The sequence below is a fragment of the Triturus cristatus genome, chromosome 6 (assembly GCF_964204655.1).
Source record: "Triturus cristatus chromosome 6, aTriCri1.1, whole genome shotgun sequence".
NCBI lineage: Eukaryota > Metazoa > Chordata > Amphibia > Caudata > Salamandridae > Triturus > Triturus cristatus.
Genome location: NC_140589.1, coordinates 1,221,914,903 through 1,221,932,178, shown reverse-complemented (window position 1 = coordinate 1,221,932,178; position 17,276 = coordinate 1,221,914,903). Strand labels below are relative to the sequence as shown.

The window sequence follows — 17,276 nt, the reverse complement described above, 5'->3', positions numbered from 1 at the left end:
CTTTTGCTCGGGTACCTTCTTCAATTAATAGATTTTCTCAGACTTTATTTGAATTCTCCTTACTTTTCTCTTCCTGTCTGAGTGCTTTTTCTGTACGTCTATATGATTCTTTACGCCATAATTCAATGGCATCTTTCTGTGATTGTCTAGCTTTCTTTTTCCATAATTCTTCCTCTACTTTCATGATGCAATCTGCGTCCCAGGTCCCAGCTGCGGGCCACCTCTGACTTTCTGGTAATTCCTTGGTGTAGTCTACCCATAAATCAAGAAATAATATGGCGTCTAGGCCATGTTTATGATACATGAAGTACCCTGGAGTGTCCCTAGGAGGAATGGGAACAGCTTCTTCGAGTACCCCTTTTCTAGTTTTGATCTGTCTTAATTTCGAAAAGAGCGGCATATTGAGAACTGATCTGAGACCTAATTTTGAACACGTTTAATACAACAAAACACAATAATGAACAGTCATTCACACCACAATATGCAGAACGTATTTAAAACATTTAACATTTAATATTTAATGAACAACAATGATGGCCATTTAGGGAACTAGTCACTAAGCATAATACTCGGCACTTAACTAGGTAATTCTGAATTATATACTAGACATACTAGATATACTGCTAAACAGTACAGATACACTGCTGAAACAGTGCAGACCGGATTTGTGTACCCAAACCCGTCTTGACCGGCACAACCTATGTGCACGTCAGAACGCCTCCCCGGCAATGGTACTCACCGGGTAGCTCGGAACGGAAGGCCTCGGAACTGAACTGAACTGAACTGGACTTGGACCGGACTGGACTCGACTCGATACTTCGGAACTTCGGAACTTGGTGGGCCTCTGTATACCTCGGATCTTGCTCTCTCAGCTAGGCTCTGGTCGGGATACTTCGCACTTCTCACCGCCTCGTCTGGGTGTTGATCGCAGCCTCAGTTACCCCCGCTCGGCAGGAGGGAGATACAGGAAATCCTGTGGGTACGCGTTGTTGTCCGTCCAGCTGTGGCAGGAGACCGGGCCTGCAACGCACCTCCGGCGCGTGAGATGAGAAAGTGTCCCTATTCGGGCGCCATATATGTGGTAAATAATTTAATTACCGGTACTTAATTTGATGCGGAAAATTAATAAGAATAGCTCAGTAAAATAAGAGGCAGAATCCGTGGTATTAGAGATTCGGAACGGCTTTATTCCTATACAAAGGAACATAATTCGAATTATGGGCCTTCTATTCCATCACCACGAAAGTTCAGGAAGGAAGGAACAATACATTATTGACAGGTAATCTTTTTTATAGAAGAGGCATTTACAGTGAAACAGATGCAGGAGGCGTAACAGTTGATAACAGAGATAAAGACATACATGCGTAACTAAAATGGGTGTAACTAGGCGTAACTAAAGAACGTCATTAGGTATGATGTCACAAATGGGTGGTTCCATGAAAGAATTTCGCAATGTCAGCAAAAATACTTGGCAGAGATGCGCGCGCGGCAGCATGACGTGTGATTTGACGTGCAACTAGGGGGAGAGAGGGACTTGACATTTAGCTCTACATGTGGAGACAGAAGTCTGGGGTTATGTCAACCTAATCCCAAATCATATCTAATATCCTATGTTTAAAGAACTGTGTTATCCAAAAAGAGAGGTCTCTTAGGATAGAATCTTATTCTATACTGACTATACTGACTGTTAGTGCGTGTACAAGCGTCTAAGTGTCTACACTAGATGCGAGGGGGTAGGAATATTCCATGGTAACAGGGTTTATGAATTACTTGCATGAGGACAGCGAGGCCTGGCCCTTTGCGCGGTAGCTGGAGAAATGTTTACCTAAACTACTAGACAGGAATGCATCGGATGAGGGGCGGAGGAGATAATCTTGAAGGTGAAATACAGTTTTCTGGCAGGCTACGGGCTGGATCAGGCACCGTTAGCCGCGCAGGGAGTAAGACAAAGTTCATGGTCACAGATGCAGGCTCAGACTGGAGCTTTCAGAGGCAGAAGGCAGGAAAAGGCTTGGTGGCAGAATCAGGGCCTACTCGCCTGGACTGTAAAATGGGATAAATGAACCATATAAAGCCGGTGGCCTTTCATACTTAGGAATAGAATATCCGGCCCATTCATGGCGGATCTGAAAGAGGACATGTTGACGGTGGACGCACATGTGTTTGCGTCTTCATAACTGGAACTGGAGGGAACATACATGTACTTGTAATTTATACATGAAACCGTTGGGGTCCAAGATAGGGGACATAACCGACCATAAAAATCCATATTTCCACAGAACTCTAAGTATTTCCCAAGTGTAGGTGGAGAGCAGCTCCTGTATAGAGCACCCTGAAACACCGGTGACACTCTGAGTCTGCTCATCTCGAATGTCTGTTCTTTTAAGACAGGTTTTTAAGCATAGGATTAGTCCAGTACCATCCATGTCGAGTTAGAAACGGTCAAAGTCTTTTTTACCATTTCTACAGCAAATTCTTTAAGCATAGAATTAGCACAGTGCCATTCACACCGAGCTGTAAAATGACAAAAGCCTTTTACCACTACAGGCACAGTAGTATTTATCGCTTTCCAGTATATAATCTTTCATAGATATCTAACCACAAGTTGTGTATAAGGGAGTCTCCCTGAGCCTGTTCAGTTGTTACAGATGGTGAACTTCTGACTCTTTTTTCCTCTCAAGGAAGAGAACTTTGGGCTGTTGCAGCTCTAAGGTACTGTCTTTTTCCTCAAGATTACCTTCAGTATGTCAGAGGGATGTAAGAAAAGGCTTTTCAGGCCATGCAGGTTGTGTGGTAAGGCAAGACTCTTTTCTGAAGATCCCCATAACGTGTCCCTATACTGTTTGCATCCTAACCATAAGCCAAAGGAATGTAAACACTGCAGAACCTTTTCTGCCAAGACTCTTAAGGACAGAGAAATTAGGCTAGTACTATGGCTCCAGAAGAAAAAGACCAGATCAAAATCTGGTTAAGATGAGGAGTTCCCAAGTCGCTCTCCGCCTGAGCATAAACGCAAATATTAGGGCTCTACCTCATCTGTAAAAGATCCTAAAAAACTGAAGGCTGTTGGAAAATCAAGATCTGAAAAACCAGCCTGTAAAGACTCCTCTTCAGGCTCTGCTCAGAAGAAATCGTTCACTTCATCTTCTTCTATGCCTATTTCACCTCAGGAAAATGCTCCACCTATGAAAATGAGGCTGTCGACAGACCCGTCATTGAGGGCAGCGACGCCGAAGAGAAACTTGACGACGGCTATTCCCATAACATTGATGATGATGGTCACTACGACTAGGACGACAACAGCTTTGTCGACGAAAGGCATGACAACCACCACACATGGACAACCATTCCAAATATAACCATTCCGTCAATGATGGTTTACGAATCACTGTCAAAGAGACCAGTGTTGGAGATAAGACCTGATGTCGCCCAGCAAGGTATTCCCCCTACCTCTGGCCCACCTTCTCAACACAGAGGAATCAGGAGAAAACTGGCTTTTCAGTCCTGCTTACAACCCTTCACAATCAAGGATAAAGTGCCAGGACAAGGTCAATCCCAGTTTCATGGAAGGGGGCTATTCGTTCACGGCTCGCCAGCAGCCCATATTCCATTGGTACGACTCTTTTTCAGAGCACTACCCTTATGAAGAGTCCTATAAAGAACCACAAGACTCAAGGAGAGATACCATTGCAGTGCCGATCTCTTTGGTCACTGATCTCAGGCAAATGCTAAATGATTATTATAAGTGCTTTCCTGAAACACATGCGCCAATCCCTCCCAATCTGGATCGCACAGAGGCGCCTGCTATGGCACCTTTGCCTTCAAGTCCTACGCCTGTTCTTACACAAGAGGTCAGATCCATACTTCCTACCATCACCATCAGAGAGGATTGTATAGACAGCTATCGTACTTGATCAGCCTGAGGAAGAATTGATTCAAGACCCAAATACATCAGGTTGGGAGTGGGATGACAATGTTGCTCCATCATCACCTCCACCTTCCCCAGCAGGTTCTCCTGAAGATATTGGAATTGTTTTTGAGTTACTGGAATGTGCTTCCATGAAATTCGATCTAACTCTCCCAATCAAGCAAACAGAATGTTTTCTGTACTAGTTTAAGGACTCAGCAAGGAAATCTTTAAGATCTACCCCCATTGTGAGCTATGTATGGGAAGAAGGCTTAAAGTTAATAAGGAACCCAGCTACAGTCATCGTTGTGGTTCCTCGGATGAACAAAAAATATGAGGCCCCTGACTCCTAACTTGCCTGGTTGATAGGACATCCACGCCCAGATTCAGTGGTTATAGAAGAGGCACAGCAATGCTCTGGAAATCTTTCTGCCCCTTGTTCTGCTCCACCAGAAAAGAAAGGCAAAAGGCTCGTCAACATCGCAAACGCTTTGTAGCAAAGGCAGACACCTCTATTAGTATGTCAAATGCATTGGCCATTCTGGGTCACTATGAGCACCAAATGTGGTCCACTCTTGCATCTCTCTTCGATCACCTTCCAGACGACAAGAAGGATGCAAAAGAAATTCAGCAAGAGGGTGCCATGGTGTAGGAAATAGGCCTCAGCTAGGCCTACCAGTGCAAGGGGTTCGCCCTTCTCTGCACAGAGTCCTCAGACTATTAGAAAGAAGTTGGCACAGAAACTGGAATAGAAAATACAGAGTTTAATAAACCTTCATGAAGTGGAACCACATTCACCCAGCACCCTGTGGTGCTGAATGAAGGTAGCACACAGAGTAGAAGAACCATGGGTCTTTTATACCCACACAGGGGCTCAGAAAAGGGCGGTACAAGTATACATGAGAAGAGTTACATACATAAATGGTCATACAAAAATGCACAGTCAACAGTAAAGGAGGAGCTAGCAGTTGCTGACTCTGGTAGAAACAACCTGATAGTTACAGACTAAAAACAGATGCATGGACAGTTAGATATTCCTGTGCATGTGCAGGGTAGCAGAGTCTAAGTATAGCCAGTCCTTTAAACAGAGCACAAGGGAAGACAAAATGGCTGCCAGAAATACAAAATGGATTCCACAAAATGTACAGGATAGCCTCTAAATACCAGATGGATTCTGCTAACGCTAATTTAATCGCAGCCAATTTACGACAGACGACCCTTTTAGCGTTAGTTGAAGACATCTCCCATAATCCAGTAGGAAAATGAAAAATATGCAAATTAATTTTTAATATATATATATTTTTTTTCATAAATATCCTAATTCATTGCTAGGTGGGCATTTCTCATTCTAAATATTGTTAAGCAAGTATGTATAAGGTATAAACAGAGAGTAATTACTATTATCAGAAACAGAATTATTAGCTTTCTAGTCCTAAGCAAATCCTAGAACCATCCAGTAAAAACATTTTCAAGGCTCCTATGCATTTCAGTGACCATCAATTTCAACTTCAAAAACATTTTCGATAGACTTTTCCAGTGTTTCCTTTATGAGGGCTAGAGTATCTATCATTATACCCAATACAAACAGTAAAGCAGTCAGACATATTATTTACAAAAAATGATCCTGGATCCAGAGGACCAGGAGGACTACACAGGAACATGAGAATTAGGACGAAGAGCTGCAAAGGGTTGCTCCTCCTCAAAAATGGGACGATCAATGGGGTACATTCCCAACAAAAAAAAGAAAAAGAAGTCCTTGGGAAATTAAAGCCGCTGTACAACCAACCAGAGGGGAGTCTTCTCCCTGTGTCCGTTTGAACCTCACAGGCAGGCTCTTGTTGTTCCCACGGTGGAGCTGCACAACTCGCAACTCAGGAATCATGGCCTAGTTTCAAGGGAAAAGTTTCTTCTTTCAGGATAGGGCAATCACCCACCAGGGCAAATGCGCTCAGCGATCCTGTCCAGTGTCTCAGGCAGTGCACCAGTTTTCTTCATTTCAATCTAACAGGCACCAGAGACACAGCACCTGTACCCTGAATTCAAGTCCTTCCCTAACTCCTGTATTGCTCTGCTGGCACACTGCTCTTTCGTTGGGGCCATATCTCTTGGCCAACAAAGGTGAAAACTTTACAGCCACTTTAGGACCAGGATTCAGAGGCCTGATGCTAGGATCTCTGAAGCAACCCTTGTTTCAAAGGGGGTTACCTCAAGCAAAAACTTTCTCGCCTTCCTGGTCGGTCTGTGACTCTCGGCTGGGCATCAAAAGCTTGATCCACGATTTCTCCTTTCTGATGTGTGACCCCGTCTTTCGCCCAAGATAGTAGCAGGGGTACACTCATCCCAATGCTTCCGGCCTTCTACCTTCACTGAGGTCCTGGTTGCCAGCAATGCCTGTGCTGGTTACCTTCACTTTGACTTCAAGCTGGACTGGTGCTGACTCCTCAAGCTGGATCTGATGTCCGCACCCCTCTGGCAATGGTTGTAAAGCAGCAAATATCTATTGGTGGACAGAACAAAAGGTCTTTAGACAAGGCACAGAAATAATCTATCAACAGAGAGGATAGTCTCAGAATACTTCCTAGTCTAGGGACGCCCCATATATTAACAAAGCACCCTAGAACCACTTTCATATATGTGAGAGTAAATAAAACAACAGCCTGGACCTATTGGCAAGTATAAAAGGAACTCTTTGGTGAACTGACAAGAGTAATACGTCACCCAATCCCAAGCAGTCAAGGAAGTCTGTGTTCATTTACCAAATTCTGAGGAAAAGAGAAAAACAGTACAGACATACTCTAAATTTTTACATATGTATATTTCTATCTTAATCATCTAAAGACCCTCAAGAAAAAGGAAATGTTATACACTTTTACTCATAAACTTTGCATTACTTGTACAGGACTGCAGACACTTCTAAAATGATTTTTCTTAATAAAAGCACCTACATTGTATACTCAGGACTATGCTCTCATGTTATAGGAGCGACAGGAAAATCTAACACTGCTAATTTAACAAGGATTCCTATTACATAAAGAACTAAAAACTTCAACATAATGGGTACACGTTCTCCAGTAGAACATCTTGTGACTAACAGACTCCTATAAAACAATATTTTCCTCAAAAATGTTTGCTAAGGATTGCATAGACCTCTTCCCTGCATTCTACTTTTTCACAATCCAAACTATGCAACATCAGTTCTAGTAAGGACTGTCAGTTTATTTACACAGACTAGCTAATAAAAACTAGCAATGCCCTTGCAAAACTGTATGTAGCATGAGAATAACAAACAATAGTGGTGTTATCACCTGAGAATTTTAGAATAAAAACTACCCACAGCTAGTTCCTCTTAAAGATCAAATAAGGAAACAGCAATCTAGCTACTCATCCTCTCATAATTCCATCAGAGAGGATGGGTAGTAACATAGCAAAATATATTTATTAATTTTATTAATGCTAATAATGTTTAAAACAGTATTACTGAATAGCCAATTAAATGTCTCATGGCTATTTCACAGACAGTTTAGACAGGCTCGAAAGAAATTAAGAAAAAGAGAGAGAACACATAAATTTGCCTACCCTTAATTTGTAGCGGAGCTAGCCTCCTCCCCCATTTTTGACAGTAAGAAACTTGTAACAGGTTTCATTCTGTCAACACTATCAACTCCAATTTGTAGCAACTGGGCATAAACAAACTTTGAGGAGCTAAATAGCACATTTCAGCTAGCTAAAGAACATATTCCTTTAGAAAATGTACAAGTGTAACACGAGGGCACATGAATTCAAACTAAATCCCATTACTTCCTGAATTCGGCCCTAAAAGCATTTGTACTATATATATGGCAGAGCCATTATCTTTTAAAGAGAGGTCACATATACCATTATACTATGTTCATTGAGTGCACACAAAAACCTCTTTCTTTCCCTGCCATTTCGTCTTTCAAATGTCGAAATGTCAAAACACATATTGCGCTGAGCCCTGCCAGGCTTCTAAATGTAGGAGTTCGGCCTTTAACCTATGCAGCTGTCCCATCGTGCATGCAAGGTTTTCATGCGGTGCTCCCAAGTCAAAGTGACCCTAGAGACCGAAGGCGAAACAACAAACCCACTCCAATCCGGTATACCAGCAATTCAGAGGTAAGCTTAATAACTTCTGCCAGTTTTTGTACATAGGTATATTTAGAAGCAGTGTGCTGAGTGCTTGAGCAGTATAAATGTCAGCTATTAAGTCTATGCTAACATATGTGCATTTACTGGAGCCTAAGGCAGTTTAAGTGGAAAAACCTAATTTAAATAGTGAATTTTTACTCAATTTCGACTTTGATTTTTAGGGCACTTAAAAATGAATATCCTACAATGTTTTTGCATAATAGTCATCCCCAGAATGTCCGCTACATAGCCCAGAGATGTGGCATCAGAAATGTATAATGTATACCCTTATAAAAATGAGTTTTGTAGCCTGGATAAAGTGACATTTTCACATGTAATTGACCCCCTATTGCTGTATAGCACGGCTTAAATTCAATTTGGATGCTAGGAGGTCACAGCATCATGATGCAGGCATTATGAATAGTAAAAAAACGAATTTAATGCACCTATGTTAGATAACATTTTTAATATAATCATTTTAAGTCTGCGCCACTTTTAAAAGACAGTCATTACTATTTAACATCAAAAACCACTCTTATCCTTATTTAAAAAGGCATTAACAAAAGAAATCCCTACTGTCAATCTGTCCTCTGTTTATCGAAAATAATGAAACTACATTTCTAACCTTTAAAACAGCAGTCTGAAATGCAGGATGTTTACTCCGAGTTTTTTTTTAAAGGGTAGTAATTAAGCTGTTTTCTGTGTCAGAAATAGACGAATTCGTGTTGACACAGCTGCTTGACACGTAAAGGCGTCGGATTCACAAGCCTTTCAAGTCAAGCTTTCAAGCCAACACAACTCTGTTGTTCTGTATAATGTGAATGCCTTTGAATACCCTATACAAAAGGATAAATGCTGTGACATTTTGTATCTGAATTTAATCTATTGTAAAACACACAATTTCGTTTTTTTTTTTCAGGCCTTTTATCCCCATATAAAGAATATGAAAAAGGAAACCTGATTTCCTTTAAGGGATCAAAGGCATACTTATACACTTCCAAAGAAACAGAACAGGATTTAGCTAGTACGATATTTCAGAAAAATTCAGATCACCTTTTTGCAGGGGCTACAAATCATAATGGTTCCATAATATCCAATCAGTATACCAAGCACAGAAAGCATAGACAAATAACAATAGCATATATAAATGAGCAGTGATGCGCAATTACTGAACCTACAGCTCAGAGTCAAATATTCTGGCCGGCTTAATTTGTCAGGCTTAAAATCAATAACTGATTTTCTTGCCTTACTCACCCCCATCTGACAGTAGGTTATCTTTATGATGACCAGCTGTCAACTGAACGGACTGTGTCGCTTCTGACACACAGGTCATCTTAATTTTAACTTTCTAAAAGTAAAACTACTTATCTAATATTCCATGTTAACTTTGGGCCACAATTTCCACTAAGAAAATTAATTCTTAATTGGAAAATCGTTTTTATATAGGCATATAGCCCTTAAAATTTCAAGCAAGAGCATCATTTTACTTTTTGTCTAGGATTAATGCAACAGTTTTAAAAAATAAAAACAGTTTTCTATGGAAAGTCTAACTCGTTCCTCAGCTGCCCTGTCTTATCGGAGAAGCTAAAAATAGCCCCTCAGCGCAGAACCGGGCCACAGCGACTACTCCTGGCCCCCACCTCTCTCCAAGGCTCTCCTGCTGCAAGCATTACACATTTTCATGTCAGAGAAGCTTTCTAAGCAGTGATTTCACCTCCTGGTGTACTCGCTCCTATTTCTAGCCCCCACCTTACAGGCTGCAAGGTCAAAATCTGCCTCGCACAGCCCTGAAGCTGTCAAAGACAAAAAGCCTTCCTAATGTTATCTAAACTGCAATAATTTGCCCTATGGAAAAAAAAATTAATATACAATTTCTTTTCAGGGGTCATAAGTTTATTTTCAATTCTCAGATTAGCAAGTTCAGCTTAAATTAGAACCTACAACCCTGTGGACCCAGCACATTGGCTCACTGAACCACCAAGATCACGAAGCTACATAGGAACAATTTGCAAATTCGAAATACCCACAATTTTCTCAAGCTAAACTTTTAACCGGTCCCTAATTACTCTTCATTAATACGTTTGTACATTAAGGGTGTCATCAAATCACAGGGGTTGCTCTTTCTCTATTTCATTTTGCGATTTATTGATGGTGATGAGACCAAATTAAATTTACTCCTTAACAATTTCACTTCTCGGGATTCTTGCACATATTCACAGTCATTCAATCACACGCTTTTCCCAGTGCTAGCAACATCCAAAACACAATTTACCACACCACAACATTTAAACACAGATTTAACCCACAGATCAACACTTAAGACAGAAACAAAAGACAGCCCACAGACTGTACTTAAACCAAACCATTTGTAAATACTAATTGCAAGTCATATTCACTAGATTTGGCTGGCAGAACACCAGAAAAAACGCTCTGCATCTCATCACTTATGAATGTTACTAAGTGCACAGACCAGGATCCTTTTATGTACATCTTTAGTTCCTCGGGGTACTAGTCACCAAAGAAAAAATACTTTTATATACCTAACCCTAGTTAAGTACCCCCTCTAGGGGAGCCGGCTAATTATATACAAAAGAAATGGTACATCCAAGAAGGCAACACATTCATTCATTCACGTACTGTTTCTCCCACATTCGTACACAATCAAACATCTCTTGCCTAGTCTTTTGCTTAAACATACATTGTTCCACATACTCAATTTTCCAAAAATCAAATGACCCATACATAGGCCAACGCAACTCAGGATCCTTACAAGTATATTTATTCCATAATGCGCTGTACATTATAGAAGAAAGACCATACTTAATATACATATCCCTATTAGGCGTCCCCTCCGGGGGGGGGCCATTAAGTCTCAAATTGGTACCATTCCAAAAGCAACACATCCTTTGAAGTGTGCTAAAGACAGGCATGCCAAAAATAGTGCAGAGTATGCAATATTATAATCAAAGTAGCACTTAAGGTACCTTTAGTACGATGTGCCGTTCAAATCAATTCAGTTAGAGAAAATTCTCCTCATTACCCGCCTATGTGAATTGCAAGTCACATATGTCAAAACAAACCAAGTTGGCCAACACAAAATATATCATACTCAAAGCCACAGTAAGCGTTACTAAACCACCTTACCAATCCCAGGCATCAAAACCAACAGCAAGCGCCGCAGAAGGACACTTACCAATCACTTGGTGTCCAGATTCATCCTGCCAAGTTCTAAAATTGACCAAATGGTCACTGCACGGTGAATCAACAGAAGAGATCTCAGTCGAGGACCGGCACCACCTGGATGGTCAGATCAGAAAGAAAGGAAAAGCCGCCGTGGATGCCAAGACTCGGGTCTTATCGGGCAGTGATCACGTCCAGAGCGAGATTCCAATCCTTCTTCGTGACCAATCCTTTGGGCATCCGAGTCACCGATGAGTCCCACGTTGAGGCGCCAATTGTAGAAAATATTTCTAACAAACAAGAGCGACCCATATGTCCCTGTGAACTGGGTATTACTATTAAGTAAGAACAATGTCCACAAGGAACTTATTCACAATGATCCATTAGCAATTTTTGAGTAAAAGTTATACTCCCAGCTGATTTAATCCAAAAGCCAAAGAAAACGTACTTAATTAGTCTGGAGTACTTATTTACTTCAACAAAAGCAAAAATAATTTATTGCACAATTCACAATTATATCATAAACATTTTAGTTTTCAGGCACAACGAGAAATGGTGAAAAAGGTGAGAATAGAGCCCAGTGTGGTGATCGGTTACTAGAGCTCCCTGGGAGGGGATAGAGTATTGTGTTATGGGGTGCCAATTTACCTGTCACTCTGGGAAGGTTAAGAGGCAGGTATTGCGCTATAAGCTAGTCTGATTTGGGTCCATAGGTACTGATGAATGGTGACCAAGTCCCTACATACTGATGTTCAGTGATCCCAGGCGTAGTTCTGTTTCCAAACAGAATCCCTTCAACAATCTCAGATCAACCTTCATACCTGTTCCAAACATCTTCACAATTGTGGATGACATATGCAGAACAAGGAAAATGTGTTCCCAAGTTTTAGGGAGCCTCTGAAACCTTTGTCTTCCTTCAGGGTACCCCATGTAATTTCTTTGTTTTGTTACGCCATGCCCAAGGCCACGTTTGTTGGTTGAGGTTGAACCAGAATGCTGCTCATGTCTTCTTCTCATAAAGGTTTCCTTCTAGGTTTACAGTAGTTTGGGCTTTTTTCAAAATGATTATTTTTTTAACAGTTGATCCTTAAATGTGTTATTAGCAACGGTTTGTTTCTAATTTATTTATAAAGATTTGTTTTTGTTTGCTTTCCTAAGACTACGATTTCTTCTAATTCTTACAAAGTTTTTGTTTGCAAGTCCATGAGTCAGTTCACTCCTGGCTCTCGTGAAGGATCGACGCCAGGTTGTGTGCTCAATAGAGATTAATGTTTTGAATACATGCTGGGTGTCAGCTGTGTATTATTTAGACGCAACACATTCCAAAAAACGTCAGCTAAGACAAAGAACATCATGCCGCATTGCCAACATGTAGAATTGCTTTTGTTTTAATACATACTGATTTTGTTTTCTTGTAGGTTTGGCAATGCTGACAACATCCCTTGGCCTTTATGTCATTCCATGGTGTACAAAAGCTTTACAACTGACGGCTATGATGTCCGTTATTGGGTTGACCATGGGCTTCTTAGATACAGGTTTGCAAACAAACTTATTTCTTCCTTTTTACCTTTGTACGCATCTCAGTCTCCCTCTTTAATGTATCACTCAGTGTTGAGTATGGCCACAGCTGCAGCAAAAGTCAAAGAAACGTTCAGACACATACTGGGGTCGCGATGTAGATGTCTGTATTGATGAATCTTCTTCCTGACGGAAAGATCCAGGAGTCATACGCTGTTCCCCATAGCATTCACTAATTTAATTGAAACGGTCTTGGATGCATATGGGCATTCCACTATACAGTCTCTTGCCAGATGATACAGCACCATCACTCTGGATACAGTACATGCTGTTTCATGCATGCTTTAGAAAGGTGTTGTTAATGTGCCTTTCAGCTGCAGGCCACTGTTTGGGTTTAAAGTGTATGGAACCTTTCAGTAGATAAAGACAGACTGCAAATGTTATAACCGCTTGCAGAAATGTAGGTTTTTTTCAGGCCACAACAGCAGCATAGTAGCAGTAATGCAACCAGTGATTCTGTCAGTAATAAACGTTAATTTGTGATGATTTACTGCACATCTGAGACAATAGAACCAACAAGGAAGGTTTTGCTCTGAATATGGCAAGGCAGTGGACAAACCACTTAGTTGTGTGGATCAACCTGTGTAAAGTGCATCTGTATTAAATCATTTTGATGTGGTTAACTTGCTAATAAAATGTCATCCCCATAGGAAATAGGCTACAATTTAACCCACTTTAAAGTGTGGGATACGGCAATTTGATAACTAGTGTTTTTGAGGAAATTTTATCCTATGTAAAGTTTTATTTTACCTTCAACAGTTTAAACTTATCACACAGTTTCTGCCAATCCTTGGCACATAGTTCATCTTTGATTAACGACAGCCAAAGAGCGGGTACTTCTTTGTTTTGTTTTTATATTTTCTTATTCCCAAGAACACATAAAAGGTTATGGGAGGAATACTTGCCATTTGTCTAACCACTGGCAATTTTTCGGGTAGTGTTGTAGCTCATCATTCTACCATGCTCAAATTAGCCACCTTCCACATATACACCAATTATAACTTATACCACTCTGTAACAACCTAGCGAAGACATCCTTAAACTAAATGAGATTATTGAAATGTTGGGGAGCTGGATCACGAATGATGGTCTGGCTCTAAATCGGGATGGAAAAAACTACTAATGCTTGGTTGTAAACGTTTGATTGCAAACTAGAATAATACTTAAATTAATGCATGTGGAAGATAGACAAATGCTCATTACTCATGAAATCAAAATGCTTTGTATGCCCTTTCGTTCAAAAACGTACAGTGAATAGCATGCTGGCCATATAACAAGGATTTGTTATTTCTCCAGTATTGTATATTTCATAGATTCACATGCTTGAATCATTCCACTTTGTTGAAGTGGAGTCCAACAGTACAATAATAAAGCAGTGTGTATCACTATAATCGATCATAATGGAAATGAGCCATTGGTTCTATAGCCTATCTAAGTCATTTTTTTTTTTTTTAAAAAGGGCCAAACTATGAACTTTAGCCAATCAGGCGACCTTTTTAAAAAGGACTAGACTATAAACTTTACCTGCTCAGGCAACCGCACCATCTAGAACACTCCCAAGAAAGGCTGAGTCACTCAGATTTTCTACCGCACGTCGTGGGATGGGAGTCTTCCTGAGCATTGCTCAGATTCCAATCCTTAATTCTTAAGAAGATATCTTTTCAGAAATATATATATATATATATATATATATATATATATATATATATATATATATATATATATATAATATATATATATATATGAAAAAAGAAGAGTTGCCTCAGGAGAAGGAGCCACACACGTCGAGTTGATACCTTTTAATTTGGGGATTGCAAAAGCATTACACCAGCACTCCAACACCAGTAATCGTGCCATACGCGTTTCGAGCCAACCGCTCTTGTTCACTGGCATACCGGAAACATAGCAGCATGAAAAAGTGCGCTGCAACCAAGGTTTAAATGTTCAGCCTCAATGGGCGTGTCCGCTGGTGCACCCTGGATAATGCAGTCCACTTAAAATACTTTCCCCAGTGGGCGCCGCCATGCCAAAATAGTTCTTACCCAAGTGGGGTGTTGAAAGACAGCTCGGTTTCAGTCTCTGCAATGTCACATCCCCAAATTGGCCTCGATGCTCCGCAGGCATCTCAATACTCGTGACTCTGCGGACCTGCTGTAATAGGCAGTGGGGCTCCTTCGCGACTCGGGCCAGCCGCTAATATGAAAAAAGAAGTTGCCTCAGGAGAAGGAGCCACACACGTCGAGTTGATACCTTTTAATTTGGGGATTGCAAAAGCATTACACCAGCACTCCAACACCAGTAATCGTGCCATACGCGTTTCGAGCCAACCGCTCTTGTTCACTGGCATACCGGAAACATAGCAGCATGAAAAAGTGCGCTGCAACCAAGGTTTAAATGTTCAGCCTCAATGGGCGTGTCCGCTGGTGCACCCTGGATAATGCAGTCCACTTAAAATACTTTCCCCAGTGGGCGCCGCCATGCCAAAATAGTTCTTACCCAAGTGGGGTGTTGAAAGACAGCTCGGTTTCAGTCTCTGCAATGTCACATCCCCAAATTGGCCTCGATGCTCCGCAGGCATCTCAATACTCGTGACTCTGCGGACCTGCTGTAATAGGCAGTGGGGCTCCTTCGCGACTCGGGCCAGCCGCTAATATGAAAAAAGAAGTTGCCTCAGGAGAAGGAGCCACACACGTCGAGTTGATACCTTTTAATTTGGGGATTGCAAAAGCATTACACCAGCACTCCAACACCAGTAATCGTGCCATACGCGATTCGAGCCAACCGCTCTTGTTCACTGGCATACCGGAAACATAGCAGCATGAAAAAGTGCGCTGCAACCAAGGTTTAAATGTTCAGCCTCAATGGGCGTGTCCGCTGGTGCACCCTGGATAATGCAGTCCACTTAAAATACTTTCCCCAGTGGGCGCCGCCATGCCAAAATAGTTCTTACCCAAGTGGGGTGTTGAAAGACAGCTCGGTTTCAGTCTGGCCCGAGTCGCGAAGGAGCCCCACTGCCTATTACAGCAGGTTCCTTTTTAAATTCAATGTTCTTAGAGTTACCACTTTATTCCAATCAAGATGGCTTCAGGTGTGCCATACGTTTGTCATAAGTAGGACTGTGGGTGCTCTAGTTGTTCTTTAGAACACTCTGGGAAGCTGCAGTAGAACACAAAGGAATCAACTGACAGTCTCTGCCCTTGTTGGATGTACATGTTTTACTGAGAATTTCAGACTTCATTCTCACATGACTGAGAAAGATAATGTGAATTTACAGAAAATATGCTCTCAGTTTAGCTTATAGATCAGCTTCCAAACCTCTGTGGGAAAAGCATGAGAAAATAGTTTTCTCTCAAACATGATTCATGATATCACCTTAGAACACACCACAATTCCTAAAATGAGTATGGTACCATCAACAAATGATGTATAATGTAACTAAAGTCTTAAAACCTTCTATTAACTGCAATGCTTTTTAATGAGGTGCTATCATGTGTATTGGTCCCAAGATGGCTGCCAACACTTCTTGGATGAAGTACTGACAGCCAATCCGATCTCACGATGAGATGCGTGGTTAGGCTCCGCCCAGATATATCTATCTTCAAATCAAATTTACTTTATTCGATTTCATAACCAAAGAAATGATAAAAGTACATAGTAGCAGTTGTGTACATAAACATGTAGTCAGCAATCAAATACAAAAATATATTACTATTGGAAGAACAATTAATCACAATTATTCATAGATAATATACCATAGACTCTATTTAAAAATACAAGCTAAAAAGTTTATAAAAGGTATTAAAATATAATAAAATTGTGAAGATTACATTGTAACCCAGTGACCTAATAATCGCCTTCAAATAAGTTGTAACAGCCAGGATAGTTGCTGGTGTTTCCAACATCTGTAATCTAAGAAATGCTACCCTGCAATATCTAATATTCCAACTTTTAAGAATCGGTCTAAGGTACCTCTGCCTGGGTATGGAGAAATATTTACAAAATAAAGTGCAGTGCATTGTTGATTGTAGTGACCCATCATCACAGGGGCATACAGATATATGAGATGTCCAAACATTTACCACCGGGAATAAAACCATTCTGAAGAAAGAGCCAAGTCGAAAACGAGCCAAGAGCATACGGCTAAAACTATCTTGTACTGACAGCAAATATCGTTGGGAGTCCCAGACCACTCAAAATCAAATGATTCGCCATTACAGTATGTTTTACCCTCTCTTTGGACCATCTTTGGTCTTCAAGTAATTTCAAGCAATGTGCTTTCACGTCTTTCCTAGAAATATCCTCCAAGCTACTTGGGTCTGTAAAATATGCAGGATGCCCAATGGCGTTAGTTATTGTTTTTATATAATTAAGCCACGCCATATCTTTAGCTCTCTCCAATTTAAGGCAGTGCAAGATTACATCTCTGTTAAAGCCTGTCTCATCAGTGACCCACACCTTATGCCAC

At 40.9% G+C, this 17,276-nt stretch overlaps 1 protein-coding gene across 1 annotated transcript in view; it reads left to right on the top strand.

Moving 5' to 3' along the window:
• Nucleotides 1–17,276, top strand: part of LOC146821200 (solute carrier family 60 member 1-like) — a 335,760-nt gene that overhangs the window by 170,553 nt on the left and 147,931 nt on the right. Inside the window, exon 3 of the mRNA XM_085609331.1 lies at nt 12,652–12,768. Coding sequence (XP_085465457.1) covers nt 12,652–12,768 — 117 coding nt within the window. The remainder of the gene's footprint in view (nt 1–12,651; nt 12,769–17,276) is intronic.